The 15,474-nt window shown below is 38.1% G+C and overlaps 1 protein-coding gene across 4 annotated transcripts in view; it reads left to right on the top strand.

Annotated features, from left to right (window-relative positions):
• The window catches only part of ZFAT (zinc finger and AT-hook domain containing), a 127,028-nt gene that overhangs the window by 72,021 nt on the left and 39,533 nt on the right, over window positions 1-15,474 (top strand). For all 4 annotated transcript variants that reach the window (XM_027684561.1, XM_027684563.1, XM_027684560.1 and 1 more), the window contains 3 exons: window positions 8,905-9,055; window positions 9,333-10,801; window positions 11,992-12,224. In XM_027684561.1, coding sequence (XP_027540362.1) covers window positions 8,905-9,055; window positions 9,333-10,801; window positions 11,992-12,224 — 1,853 coding nt within the window. The remainder of the gene's footprint in view (window positions 1-8,904; window positions 9,056-9,332; window positions 10,802-11,991; window positions 12,225-15,474) is intronic.

Here is a 15,474-nt window from a genome sequence, read left to right as displayed (position 1 = left end):
TACATAATTTCAGAACTTAAGTCACATTTCTTCTTTGTTGTGACCTGCTGGACCTGGTTGTAGTTATCTGAATTAAGATCTGTCATGTTTAGTCTGTGAATCGTTTTAAAGAAGAAAATGTTAAAACATTGGCCGAAGAACAGGAAAGTATTTTTTGCCTGTAGAACCTCTATTATGGCTTTTGATTTTTGCATATATTTATGATAAATGTAAAATTGGTTATGACAGCATAAATATGTATATAATATACATACAAATAATTTAACAGAAAATGTGTAAATATATTTGAAAATCAAGTTCTACATAATGACTAAAGGTTCCAAACTATTTATTTTAAAGCTAGGTTTGCATTTGCCTGTTTATATAAACCATTAACACACCTGACTGTCAGAATCTCTTTTTAATAGTTTTGTGCATTATTTTCAACTTTGTAGCTTTGTTGTTCTCCTTTTTGTTATTGCTGACATTTCTGAGTATTTGTTTTGCTTATAACTGTCAGAACAACTTGAATGTCTTTATTTATTTACTTGTTGTGGTTTGGAAGCTGGCTGGATTTTCTGTGTTGTAGTTTAATGTCTTTTGATGTTGAGATCTGTGATACACTTGGACTTAGCTAAATTGTGTTTCTAGTTGCAATGGTAGAGGAATCTGGATGAACTCGCCTATGAATATCCTGTGTGCTTAGAAGAAAAGTAAAAAAACACCTTCACATTTATTGTCTGGGATTTACAATTTCAGAGTTTTGGATTTACACTGAGCTGTTAAAAATTTGGCCTTGCAATACTGTAAACACAGAGGAAGGTGGGAGAGAACTGGTGAGCACTGGAAGTGTGGAAACCTGGTTTTGGGGTGGTTTGAGGTCTCCACTGCTTCATTTCACTGACCACAGCTCCCTTTCTCCTGGGTGATGTAACCCTGGGCTCTTTCCTAGCTGTTGTGAAACACTCATTTTCCCACTGTGCTCCCACGTTTTGCCCTTTCCCACTGCATGCGGCTTTTCTCACCTCCTGGTGCTCATTCCCCTCCCTACCACACATGAGACTCCTCTTGTGTCCTCTGCTCCTTCAGCTGGGAAAAGGAGAACATGCAATAGCTGATTAAGGGGCTCATATAGGTGTTAATAAATGAGTTCCTAAAGGTGTTAATTTATGGATATAAACAAACCTCTTCCCTTCCTCAGGCCTTTTGGAAAGAGCTGTAACTGGAGCTCCCCTCTTCTGGTGCTAAATATTATGAACCCTGTAAGGATTTTTCTCTTAGACCTTTAAATTTCTGGCAAGGACTAGAAAAATTTTCAAAAGAGGAAGGAAAGACATGGTAGACAGTGCAATCAAAGATCCATTTTCATACCAAACTAGCCTAAAAAGGTGAATGAAATAATAGTAAATACAGATGGTGAAGCAAATGTAGGAATCATGTGATGCAGGAGAGGAAAGGAAAATCTAGAGGCCATTGGTGCCTTAATTACTACCGAGTACAATTTTTTCATTGGATAACAAAAATTAGGGTTTTCTTTGCACATGTGCTTTTTGAGGGACTCAAAATGTTAAAACAACTTCAACTTTGGAGTTCCTTATGCATAGCACATGATACATTCAGAAGGCTTTAATGAACCAAAAGAATTTATGATCAAGTGTGAACCTGCAGCTGTTTCTGAAGGTCCTCTCATTTATTTGATTGACAGTTGGTAATCTTATTACATTCAAGTTCCCAGCTAAAATATGTGTAATAAAAAAGTCATTGCTGTTAAGACAGATATGAATTGTCACCTGACTTTTCAGCGTTTAGAAATTCCAGAAGATACAAGTGGTTAACTCTTTGAAGATTAAAAGGAAAAATTATTCATTTAGTGCAATTATGTTTTAATTTATATTTAATTGATTTTCCTTCTTTTTTTCATTTAATTTCAATTATCTAACTATGTCTTAGTGTTACTAATAATTCTTAGGCTGTTCTCCTTTCTCAGTAATACTTTAATGACTGGAGTTTTTAATAAAGATCTTTCATAGTCTGTTATTCCATTTTTCTGGAGATATATCATGTGCTGAAGAGGTGAGTTACTGCTTTAGACTGCTGTTGAAGAATATAAATGGATAAAACAGTTCTCCCTTCTCCCATGCTTTCTGTGTGCTAGACCATCTGTAAAGTTAAACTCAAGGTTTAAAGGTGCTTAATCACTATTTAAACTTAGCCATCTGTAGCCACCTGTTACCTAGCTTTAAAGATGAATGGAAATATCCCTTTATGTGTCCAATGCAGTAGAATATTGGTGAAGATTTCATATGACAGTTAGAAAAACAGAGAAGGCCTTGAGAATTAGTTGTATTTTATTCACAGTATAAAGGAACTACTCCGACTGTATTTCTCCCTTCTTAAATGAAAGGTTCTTTTAGAAGTATTGCATTAACATTTTGCCAGTTTTGCTATGCACTATTTAGGTTTGGGACACTGCTTTAAATCATGTGTTCAGTAGATTACGACTAAATTGATCTCCTCAAAATCCCTTTGAACAAACAGATGAGTTGGTTTTTAACTTCCCAGAAAGGACAGTTGGACAACATTGATTTTCCCCGATGTTTTTCTTCTGTAATTTTTTCTTGGGAGGCATATGAAAGGTAATAGACTTACAGCTTTAGAAGTCTGAAAGCTTGCATTAACCCATCAACTAAATACCACCTGAGTAAGAGTTGTAGATTTTTTTTCTGTGCAGGCACTGAAGTAATTTGACAGGAGGGTCTGTGCAAGCCTCATGCAGTGCAAGGCCAAGTGCAAAGTCCTGCACCTGGGCTGAGGCAATCCCAAGTGTGGATACAGGCCTGCAATGTGTGGATTGACAGCAGTCTATGCAAGAAGAACTTGAGAGTGTTGGTGGATCAGAGGCTGGACATGAGCTGGAAGTCTGTGCTTGCAGCCCAGGAAGCCAAACATGTCCTGGGCTGCAACCAAAGCAGTTTGGGCAGCAGCTTGAGGGAGGTGATTCTGCCCCTCTATTCTGCTCTTGTGAGACCTCACCTCCAGGGCTGCATGGAGCTCGGGAGTCCTCAGCACAGGAAGGACATGGACTTTTGGAGCAAGTCCAGAGGAGGCCACAAAGGTGATCAGAGGGCTGGAGTACTTCTGCTGTGGAGACAGAGAGTGAGCTGTGGTTGTTCAGGCTGGCTACAGAGAGATCCAGAGAGATCTTCAAGCAGCTTTCTAGGGCCTAAAGGGGACCTACTAAAAAGCTGGAGAGGGGCTTTTTACTGGGGCAGGTAGTGGTAGGACCAGGGGAAATGGCTTCAGACTGAAAGAGGATAGGTATAGATTAGGTAGCAGGAAGAATTTCTTCACTGTGAGAGTGGTGAGGCCCTGGCACAGGTTGCCCAGAGAAGTTGTGGCTGCCCCATCCTTGGAAGTATTCAAGGCCAGGTTGGATGGGGCTTTGAGCAACCTGGTCTAGTGGAAGGTGGCTCTGCCCATGGAAGGGAGGTTGGAATTAGATGATCTTTATGGTCCTTTCCAACCCAAACCATTCTATGGTTCTATAACTGGAGGGACCTGGGGACCTTGAAGAGGAGGAGTGCTATGGTCATGGACACACATGCCTGATACCAGATCAAACATAGTACAAGTTTTCATAAGCATCACAGTTAAGAATGAGAGTAAATAAATACAGTTCTGTGCACCTCTGAAAATAGTTTGTTTTGAGTGGCATATACTTTTTTTTTTGTGGTCTATTTTTAAGAACAAGTGAGTAAATTCAGCCAAATATTCAATCTTTTGGTGTTTTTATGTATTGTATTTCCCATGTTTAAATTCTGTACATTATCAAGCTTCTTATCTTTTGGTGTTTTTATGTATTGTATTTCCCATGTTTAAATTCTGTACATTATCAAGGCTTCTAAAACCAATTTGAGACCCCTGGTGGCCTAGTGGTTAGCGTGCAGGACTTTCACTGCTGCGACCACGGGTTCAAATCCCGGTCTCCTGGCCTGATGGAGGTCGTTAGCCCTGTGTGGCCATCCATCTATGAGAAGGACACTCTAAACAAACCTACGTCCTGAGGACCTCACTGCCATTGTCCAAGCTTGCTTGGCCCCGGCAGATGAACCTTAGGATTAAAGGGTGGGCTCAGTTCAGCGCAGGCTGTGTCTCACCTAAAAAATCCATTGCGCAGGCTGGAAAGGTAAAAGACCTTTCCCCAAATCTTCGTTCACGAAGATGGGCCATTAGTTTAGTTAGTAAAACCAATTTATTATTCATGCTTAATTAGTTTGATTCAGGAGAGATTTGAACATCTAAATTGTTGTTTTATGTAAATTCTCTAATATTTTAAAGACTCGGCTTGTTACTAGCAGAGTTGTTTTCAGTTCCTGTGAAGATGGTCAGTGGTAGAATGTTTTGGGTTTTTTGTTTTTTTTTTCAAGAAATACAAAAATAACATAAAGTATTCAATTTCTTGATGATAATTATTTTTTGTGTTGGATTTTTTTCTCTACAAATTCTTAATACAACACTTCACAGGTTTTTCTCTCTCTGATTTCCAATGAGGAACCACTGTCCATAAAAATCCAGCTGAGTTCTCCTGTTGCTATACCCTTTACTGTAATTTATGAATGCTTGGTTTCTTCTCCCATTGAGATTTTTGGGCAGTGGGGAAGAAGTGGAAGAATGTAATTTTGCTTACCATTTTGGGAGTAGCTTATTTTAATTGATTACAGTCTTTCTCTTTAAGTGATAACAGTATTTTCTGTTTAGACAATTTCTTTTCTGTAGCTCATGGAATGATGGTTGTGGTTTTATGGCACATCCGAATGGATTTAGTATCAGACAAAACAATCCTCTTGGGACAAAGGAGGAGGATTGAGACTACCCCTCTTTAAAGTATCTGGGTCAGTAAGTACAGACTGCTGTCACAGGCAAGTGCTTTCCTCTGACCCCAGCTTCCCGTGCTTTGGATCACTGTGCCTGTTGCTGCAGTTTGTGGTAAAACACACCAGAAAACTGATACTGGATTTACAGAAAGAGAGGAATGGTGTAGAGTTTAACTAGATCCCTCCTCTTCATCTTCAAGAACTCTTGTGCTGGCTCTTTTAAGGCATCACCAGCATGTAATTGAGCGGAGGGCTAGAGAACAGACACGAAGCTTGTGCTGATTTAAAGCAAATGTTGAATTAGGCAAGGGTTGGAAAATTAAACCTCTGAATATGAGCAGGTGTTTATGTTATCATGGGGTTACAGATTGATTTAGCTCAGCCAAGCTGATGTCCAGCTCTGTTGAAAGGGGTAGGAATCTTCATCCCCCCATTCACAGGTGTGTGTTTCTATTGCTTTGTCTGTGTTAAAATGTGTTTAACCTCATGGTCAGCTTACCTATACAAATATTAAAAGGTTCTTTTGCTTGTTTTGAGCTTTATTTTGAGGGATAGGAGTAGGTTTGCATGGGGACCATTGGGGATTATGGGTAGGGTTGGTTTCTGTTGATTTGACTTTCAGAACTGTCTTACCAGAGATCATACACATTTGGAGCACATTCCACAGGATACTGTAGAAGCTGAAAAAATACATTGCTTCAAAAAGAGATTGTAAGAAACAAATATTCACTTAATACCCATAATACATTATTTTACCAGTACAGACCAGGGTACCTGCATTATGAAGATTTTTTTTAAATTTAAACTTCAGTTGAGGTCCTTTTTTTTAAAAAAAAAAGTTCATCTAGTCAGATCAGTTGTCTCTAAAGGCAGCTCGTAGCATCTCTATAGGAAAGAAATAAGAAACTTATTGTGTAAACTCTCCTAGATTCTAACATTGGTTGAGCTGGTGTTTGAATCTGGATGATCATATTTAATACATATCTATTAATTTGTCTCTAAATCCCTTCTTGAATATATTTATATTTTCAATCTCTGTGACATTGTGGAGTAATTATCCCATAATTTAATTACACACAGAGTGAAAGTGCACATTCTTTTGTTTTGTTTTAAGCCTGCTAACTGCCTATAAAGCTGTTCTTTGTGGTTTATGAGATAGTGATTATTCACACTTCTTTCATAGTGTTGCTAATTTTAGAGATCTTTATCATTTATCTCTCTTCCAAGCTGAAGGTCTCAAAGTTATATATTCCTTTTCCAACAAAGGGATTTTGTCTTTGTTACTGTTTGCTGACATCCTTTTTTTTGTGGTCTGTACTTGAAATGTTAGGAGGTTCATGAAATTTAGTTGAATTGGTAGGAATTTGTTTGATGATGTCTCCTGTTTTATTTCTGATCCATTTCTAATAATTCTATTATCTTTTAGACTGATAAGTATTGGAGAGCTCTATAATGAAGGACAAGCTGCTTTTCTGAGAGACAGACTATAAGAGATCAGAGACCATCCCTGAGTTTGAGGCAGAGATGGGGCTTGTTGGGTGATGCTTATCTGTAGAAGCTCCTGTCAGAATGTCATGAGGAACTCAAATCTTACTACTTTGAAAACAGATTTACTTAGATGATATTGACTGAAAAGAGGAAAGCAAAAAACGAATACAGTCTAGTAAATTAAAATACCATTCTGCATTTAAAATAACAATCTAATAGTGCTGGAGGAAGGATATTTTAAAAGAAATAATTGCTACAGTTAACCTCTTTTTTCCCTCTGATATTTATATGCTCTGAAATGATCATCTAGGGAGACAGTTAGAAAAAATTTTTATCTTCCTTACTGGAATATGATGTTCTTACTGAAAAATAAGACCTTGTATCTGTTTGCCTTGTTCTTGTACTTTTCTCTATGTTGAATATTGAGGGCAGTTCTTTTGTGATTTGGGACATGTGGGGACTAGGTTGGGTAGAGCCTACAAACCAATTTTCACACTTTCTGGGCACATGCTGTAGTCATTAGTTTGTGATCTAGCAGTGACTGCAGTGGCTGCTGCTCCATTAGCAACCCACAGGCAGCATCCCAAGTGGATGGAGAGAGACATGTAATGTTTCTTAATGCTTCCCTATCTTCTAAGTAGCTACCTACTATGAGGGGACAGGATTGCCTCCTGTGAGCAAGTGCTTCATCCGTATGTTCCAAGAGCTGGATCTCCCTCTTTAGGTTTTTAAAGGCATTTGTCTCTCAATGAACTGCATAGGGAATTCAGAGGCAGTAATAATAGGATAACCTTGGAGCATTCTGCCCACTTAAAGTATGCAAAATACTGATGAGTTAGTATTTATCTAGTGAGTTAGTATATATTTAGTTCACCCAATTTGGGTGATTAAATTTTTATAGTGGTAGTACAAAAGTCTATTAAACACTTCAGCAGTCCTTTCAGGAAATGCTCAAACATCCTGAAAGGCAGAAGGGCACAGAGGAGAGTTAGTGTGGAGCATTTAATGAGAATCTTTGTCTCACATTCAGGAAGTGGGAGGCCTAGAAGAGGTAGCCATGCATATAAAGCAGTTCAAGATCTATTTTCTTTTAACTGAGTCATTCTAAATATAGAAGACTTTGCTTCTATTTTAAGTATTGAAGTATGGGAACACTAGTCTGGTATCTAATGTCTGTTGTATCACCTTTACACTGAACCCACTGATTGAACTCCTGTGCTGTAATGACAAGCTCCAATCTCACTGGGCTACCACAGTGCAATCTGGGAGATGCAATTCTACTGGACAACCTGACATTTGTGGGAGAGGGAGGAACAAGAAGAATATATATAATATATATAATACATAATTATAATATATATAACATATGTATAATATATATAAAGTTCTGGTAACATTTAGATTGAAAACTTGGAAGATCAGTTCTGATGAACCTGCAGAATTTTTAGTACAGAACTGAAAGCATTATTAAAAAACAGTAGTTAAAAAAGCCATTTTTGGATGCAGCCAGTTCAGTGAGCAACAGAGCTACTACAATCTGTTTAGTTCCAGAGTTGACTGATGTCCCATCTGATAAAAAAAGCTTCAATAGCCTTACACACTCCCAAATGGCCTCTTCTCAAAATACCTTCATTTCCCACTTTAAATCACTGTGAAGAACCCACGGAATCTCCATCTTTCTCCCTTTTTTAGTCTATAGCACCACTTTCCTCCACTTAATGTCCCTCAGTCTTTCACACCTTTTGTTGCGTAACTCCCACTGTTGTTTCAGAGACTTTATGTTAATATTGCCTATATATTGTATAAATAATATCTTTGGGAATCTGATTGTGATGCTTTCAGTAGAGCCCCTTTACTCCTACTCCTAGTGGAGATTGAGAAGTGCACATGGAACACAGAATCATAGAATATCCTGAGTTGGAAGCCACAAGAATCATTGAGTACAACTCCTGGCACTGCATGGGACAGCCCCAAGAATCCCACCATATGCCTGGGAGCGTTGCCCAAATGGTCCTTGAACTCTGGCAGGCTTGGGGCCATGACCACTTCCCTAGGGAGCCTGTTTCCAACATACTCTTTTATTCTGAGGGGATGGCAATATGCCCCAAATATAAGGAGTTTAAAGAAAAGATATGAAGACTTTTAAGTATAGACTAAACTGTGTTTTACCCGACCTTATTTGTGGAACTGATTAAGCAATTTGGCAGAAGTTTTCGAAGGATGTGGTATGAGGCAGAAACAGAAGAATGTAAATTTCATTTTGGAAAGTTACAATCTTTTAAAGGTAGAAATATTTGAGTGTAGGATCTCATGATAACAGGCATCAAGCACCATAAGTAACCCTCAAAACCGTCAGTCCTGTCACATTATTTAAGCAGATCTGTAATGTAAGTACTGATGTCTTCTCAAAGCGTATCCATCATTTTATGCACAGGAATTTAACAGAAACTAAAATAGTTGAACTAATGATTACAGAGTTTAATGTTTTGTTTACACTTGTGTATTATAAACAATGCACATTTTAGTATGAGTTTTAATGACCATTTCTTTGTTTTCCTTATAGGAGCCACGAAAATTGTTCCTGTTGAGGCTGCTCCCCAGGAAAGTGAACCCACAACTCCAGAGACAACAGTTCAAGAGCCGTCACAACGAAAAGGATATCAAGAATATTCTATTCAGCAAACCCCATATGAACAGGCAATGAAATCAAGCAGGTACTTTTGAAGTTCTTTTATTTGTGTTCATGCAGAATATGAATTAAATGCTTCCCCATCCATTTTCATGAAACTGAAATATTTTTCTGAGCCCTTTAAATAAAGGAACAGCTGAAAATAATTTGTGTGTAAGTTGTATAATTTAAAATGCTCGTGGAGAATACATTTAAAATAACCCTAAACATTTCTGTCCATTATGAATATTTAGGGAATTTTGACTCATTATGTCATCAAGTTTCAATATTGTAAATATAACTGGCTTGTTTTTTCTTTTTAGGTTGGGCCCAACTCAACTGAAGATTTTTACATGTGAATACTGTAACAAGGTATTCAAATTTAAACACTCCCTCCAAGCACATTTGAGGATTCATACAAATGAGAAGCCTTACAAGTGTCCTTCCTGCAGTTATGCCAGTGCTATCAAAGCCAACCTGAATGTTCACATGCGGAAACACACTGGAGAGAAGTTCAGCTGTGATTATTGTACGTTCACTTGCCTCAGCAAAGGCCACCTCAAAGTCCACATCGAAAGGGTTCATAAGAAAATTAAGCAGCATTGTCGCTTCTGCAAGAAGAAATACTCGGATGTCAAAAATTTGATCAAGCACATCAAGGAAACTCATGACCTCCAAGACAAAAAGGTGAAAGATGTTTTTGATGAGCTTCGCTTGATGACACGAGAGGGCAAAAGGCAACTTCTGTATGATTGCCACATTTGTGAGCGCAAATTCAAAAACGAGCTTGATCGAGACCGTCACATGCTTGTTCATGGGGATGAAAGGCCCTTTGCTTGTGAGCTCTGTGGTCACGGAGCCACTAAATACCAAGCTCTTGAGCTTCACATTCGGAAGCACCCCTTTGTGTATGTGTGCTCTGTGTGCCTGAAGAAGTTTGTCAGTTCTGTGAGACTCCGTGCTCACATCAAAGACGTTCACGCGGATCTACAGGAGGATTCTGTTTTTAACAGCTCTATCAACCAAAGCTTCTGCCTGCTTGAGCCAGGAGGGGACATCCAGCCAGAAGCCCTTGGTGAACAGCAAACACAAACTGCAGGTGAATCGACTGTCACAGGTACCGATGCTGTTAACACACCACAGCCACCTGCTGGTGAAGGTGAATCGACAGCTGCAGATATCAGCCATAATGGCCAACATAATGGGGATGTAAAAGTTGATACAGTCCTTTCCTTAGAATTTGAAAACCCTCTGATGAAGAATGTAACAGAGACACTGTGTCAGACAACAGAGATAGCAGTCCCAAACGTTCAGCCCTGTGTAGCATCAGATTGCTTTCTGCTGAAAAATGGTACTGCTTGTCCTGAGGATTTAAAGGTTTCTCCTCCAAATGAAGAGGAAGTTAATCACTGCAGTTCTGTAAATGAGCAGGGTGAAGAAATTCATCTTTTACTGTCTGAAGACAAAAGTTTAAATTCGAGTCAGAACAATGCAGCGACTGAGAACCTTCCAGTCTCTGAAGAGAGACCTCAGTCTGTTCCTTCTAGTGAATCAGAAAAAAGCAATCCTCCAATTCAGAACTCGACAGAATCCACAGACCCTTTGCCAGCACCAGAAGCTGGAGCAGCCACCAGCCCACAGGCAGCTTCTTCCAACACAGCTACATCCAACGGTGGGACTGGATCTGTTGCCTTCATGCAGATCTTGGATAGCTTGCAGAAGAGACAAATGAACACAGAGTTGTGTGAGAGGATAAGGAAGGTTTATGGAGACTTAGAATGTGAATATTGCGGTAAGGAGCAGTGGAATTATGTTTGTTTGGGGTTTTTTGAAATGTTATGTAGTGAGCCATCTTTTTCCTTCTCCTCTGGCTTACAGTGTTTGATATATTTGTGTATCTTTTCAGCAGTATTAATTTTGTAGTTCAGTATGGTTCTGGGGTCCAGTGAGATTTACTTTTTGCTGTATAAATAGTGTGAAATGAGTCAAATCTCGTCAAAAAAACCACTAGTGGAATATAGCAAAGCAATGATTTACAAGGCTCAATTTTCTGTTCATGTCAAATTTGATAGAATTAGATTATTTCTGTCCAAATGCCTCTCCCCAGGTCATAACTTTCACTGGGTCCAAGCACAGCAGATTTAGGCATGGGATCAGCATTAGTCAGTCCATGTTTTAATGCTTAAGCTTCATTATCAGCTTAGTGTAAGGTTCAGAGTCTTTTTCATATAGTATAGGAGGATCTGTAGTAATATAAATTCTGTAGAATAGGCACATATATACTGGCATATTTTTGTGACTTGTTTTGAACCAGGTTCTTCGAGATAAAAAATTTCAATTATGGTATCAGATCAAGACCATTCTGATTGTAATTGTGGTTTTTTTTAATTCATGGAAGTGGGAATAATACACCATTCAGATTTATTCTCACTGAAAATGTTTGTGTTTACATAACTGGAAAGGAAACAATTTAGGATTTATGTTGTACTCTTCATTCTTGAAAAGGGAAAGGAATCAAAGTCTGAAAAAACAAATTTTTTAAACACTATAACACTGTACCTCAGATGAATTGCTCTGCATTTTTTGGTGCTATTACGTCAGAAAGGCTTTTAGGAAGGAGTAACATGAAAGGAAGTAACAAAAAATATTTTGACAGTCTTTTTTAGTGTACAGTTGCATTCAGATCCTTTGTATAGGAGAACAGGTGTAAGGAACTTTTTCTTTAGGGAAAAGATCATTGATATATGTTAAAGTTGCCCTTGTTAGGCTGTTTCAGGACATATAACACAATCTTTTTAGACAAAACTGGGTTTTGTAAATATATTTTCAGTAGCGAAGGGTCTTTAGACAAGTTTTCATTAAAGACAAAAGGGACAGAATTCAAACAGTGTGTTTGGCCCTGAAAGAAAATTGTGTATTTATTGTAATTTTCACTAACAGTTGTTTAGAAATTACTTTCTTCATGTCTAATTTTATTTTCAGGCAAGTTATTTTGGTACCAAGTGCATTATGACATGCATGTTCGTACACATACTCGAGAACATTTATATTACTGCTCCCAGTGCAATTACTCCTCCATCACCAAAAACTGCCTTAAGCGTCACGTCATCCAGAAACACAGTAATATTCTGCTGAAATGTCCCACAGAACATTGTGACTACTCTACCCCAGATAAATACAAGCTCCAGGCACACCTTAAAGTTCACACAGATCTGGTAAGTAATGAACCAAATGGTTTGTTTGTCCAAATTCGGTGTCGTCATCGTGTTTGGAATTGTGTGGTAATATTCGAAGACATAGCTAAGGGTTCTTATCTGTGTGCTCTCTGCATACTTCTGGGAATACAGGAGTTACAGCAAGTAGATGTTTGGTCCTTCTCATAGTCATTTCCAGTCAAGTATGTCTGTATCCATTTTCTCCCTTTGGTTTTCCCACTATTGTCAGATTCTTTGGGTTTTGAGAGAATAAAATAAGGTCACGTACTATTGTTACGTTACTTCCTTCCGTGGAGCTGAGTTCCATTCCTTCATAAACAGATGACTGTAGTACAATGAAAATATGTTCCTCTTTTACTTACTATAGACAGAAGAAGTTAATTTACTATAGACAGAAGAAGTTGTTGAAAAGAATTTTTTTTCCCTAGTAGCTACAGCTAGTTGCAGTTGAACATCTACCATTTTCTGTTGTATTTACAAAGACAAAGAAATCACATTTTAAAGGCTCCTCTCTTGTTTAGAAATCCTTCTAGCTCTGAATGCCATGTACTAAAAACGAGTCTGGTCTACTTCCTCTACATTCCCTGTTATGTGTTTTCTTTGAGACTATCCAAGGGGCTGCATGCTTGACTGCAAGCCCTCGTTGTGTGAGACACTGCTTAGTGATCTTGCTCTGATCCAACATTATTACATGAATGATCTTTTGAGGAAAAATGTTTTCTACATGAACCCTGCTTTCCTTGGTTTCAAAAGTATGTTTTAAAAAATATTACGGTATTCAGAATAAGAAATATTATAAAACTAAGGAATAAGGTTTTTATTCTTCACCCTTAGTTAAGATGCTTTTTTAGAAGTGAAATTATATACACATGCTTTTCTTGGAAGATTAAAGAAAACAATTATTTTCTTACATCAGTATTGCCAAGCTTCTTCTTGCTGTTTTATTGTTTTGCATGAGTGTCCCAAATGGGTTAAGCTTTTGTCAGAACGGGTCTGCACACCACAGACTTCTTTTCCTACCGCATGACAGGATCCTATGTGCTTGCAAGGTCTAGTTGATCTGGGACATTCTAGGCTTGTGAGTACCCAGGGAGGTTGTAATGTGCACACACTCACACAGTGTATGAACACTGGAAAATTCCTTCCTGTTCCAAATTGACCTTTAGAAAAGGGTATTTGGCAGGTGCCTACTCTCCCACCATGAAAACTTTCGTTCACTTTTGACTCGAGTCTTTCCTGAAGGCCATCAGGAGTGCAGAGGTGGCCCATATTACCTCATGTGGTTATACATGAAGGTACTGCTATTGAATAAAACACTGTTTAGGATTTCAAAAAATGTTTGACAATGGTACTGTTTGTAATTAAATTTTCTTGACTGATAATGTCAGAAAGTTGTCATGAACTGCATCCTTGCAATGTGAGGCTTGAATTATTGATGCAGTAAAATACTTCCAAAAGGCAATTTACCCTTCTCTTGAATTTATTTCTTTGCTTATTCCAGCAGAAGAGAAAATGGCAGTTATTTAATTGCAGCACTCACTCTTCTGTCCTTTAAGGACAAGGAAATATTCACAAAGATGGGCCTTTCTTCATTCTTTACACAACATTACAGGTTTTGTTGGCATTTTCTTGTAAATAAATCTTGTGCATCCATGATAGAATGCACCACATATGACAAGTTCTTACAGGCCAGTCGCTTAGGAGCTGGACTTGATGATCCTTGTGGGTGCCTTCCAACTCAGAATATTCTGTGATTGTGTGGTATTATTCTGTGAGAAAGCAGCCTCACAACTCTAAGCAGTGTGATAAATATTGCTCTTACACTTCTTTTTACAAGAATATGATGCTTGAATTAAGGATTCATGCTAGTTTTTCCCCAGATGTGGACAATTTGTGCGTAGCTACTTAAAAAAGGTGTTTACATACAGTGCCTAGTGGTTTCAGGTCTTCCTCTGCAGTCAACAGGTAGGCTCTTGGCCAGTATTTTCAACAGCTGAAGTTACTTTAAAGGTATTTGGAACAGAACACTTAGTCTTCTACTCTTCTTAAGCAGTTACTTCAGGAGAGCTTTAAAAAAGAAAACAGAACAGTTGACGCAAAAAGGAACATGTTTTTTCCCCCGTGTCCTCTGTTTCTGTAGCTATTTTAAACAGAATCTGAATTTGTTATGAAAGGTGCAGAAAATTCACGTGATAGACATTCTTTTTGGCTGTTTTTGAATGTCTTATGTTTATGATGCCCATCTGATGGCAGAAATCTGTGTAAGTGGTTTCTTAAGACAAAAGAGCCTACACTTAGCTCTCCTTATGTAAGTTCCTGTTTTTCAAGTGTGATGAATGTCCAGCAGCTCCCACCAGGAGGATCATTTTCATGATACTAAATAGAACTGAGATAATGCATTTCATAATTAAAACCAGTGTGGCAGCAAGATCTTTCAGAAGCATGCTTACTGATGCTTACTGTCAAATATATTTATTTAAATGGATTGAAAAATTCATATATTAAAATTTACTCAGTAACTAAATTTGGCCCTTCTCAATATTGGCCTTTGTGCCCACTGCTTGGTATATTTACTTCATGTATATCTCACTGAATAGAACTACTTACTCCAAATTATAGTACATTAACAAGCTGTGCAGGGTTAAATGTGGAACTCTAATCTTAATTTTAGTTTACAAAATCAATTCTTAATAAATATTAAAGTTAAAACTTCCCTGGAGACCAAAGGTACCCCCTGAACCAAAGTTCAGTTCCTTGTATGGATGTGTACCCTTCGTTACCTTGTTGCTGGCTGCATTTTAGCTGGATCCCTGCATTGTTTGATGAAGAGGATAAATTATGGGTATGGAAAAGCAGCTATCCCTTCATCCTTGTCACTCACTGTATAGCCACCCATCTTACTCTCTGTGCATCATCCAAGTCTTGCACTGCATTTGGGATTGTTTATGCCCTGGCAGATGATGATGAAGAGTGTGTATGTGCTGCCTCTTGCCTCTGTACTTGATACACATTGTTGTTACAGGGAAGATTTTTACTTCTGAAGCCTGGGAATTGAGGATTGGTTTGATTCAAACCCAAAACTTTTCATATATTCCCTTATTTTCAGTACTCACCTTTTACCCCTAGGGCTTGTGTAGTGGTTTTTAATATTTATTGGCATTTACTGAGTTCTTGAGAAGTTCAAACCATAACATGTGCCAATCACTTCAATATCATGGCACCTAGGAGAGGGCTGGGCAGTTGAAAATAC

This window comes from Neopelma chrysocephalum, unplaced genomic scaffold (assembly GCF_003984885.1).
Source record: "Neopelma chrysocephalum unplaced genomic scaffold, ASM398488v2 Primary Assembly neopelma1_66, whole genome shotgun sequence".
Classification (NCBI taxonomy): domain Eukaryota; kingdom Metazoa; phylum Chordata; class Aves; order Passeriformes; family Pipridae; genus Neopelma; species Neopelma chrysocephalum.
The sequence above is the reverse complement of the archived record's forward strand: the minus strand, read 5'-3'. Positions and strand labels throughout refer to the sequence as shown.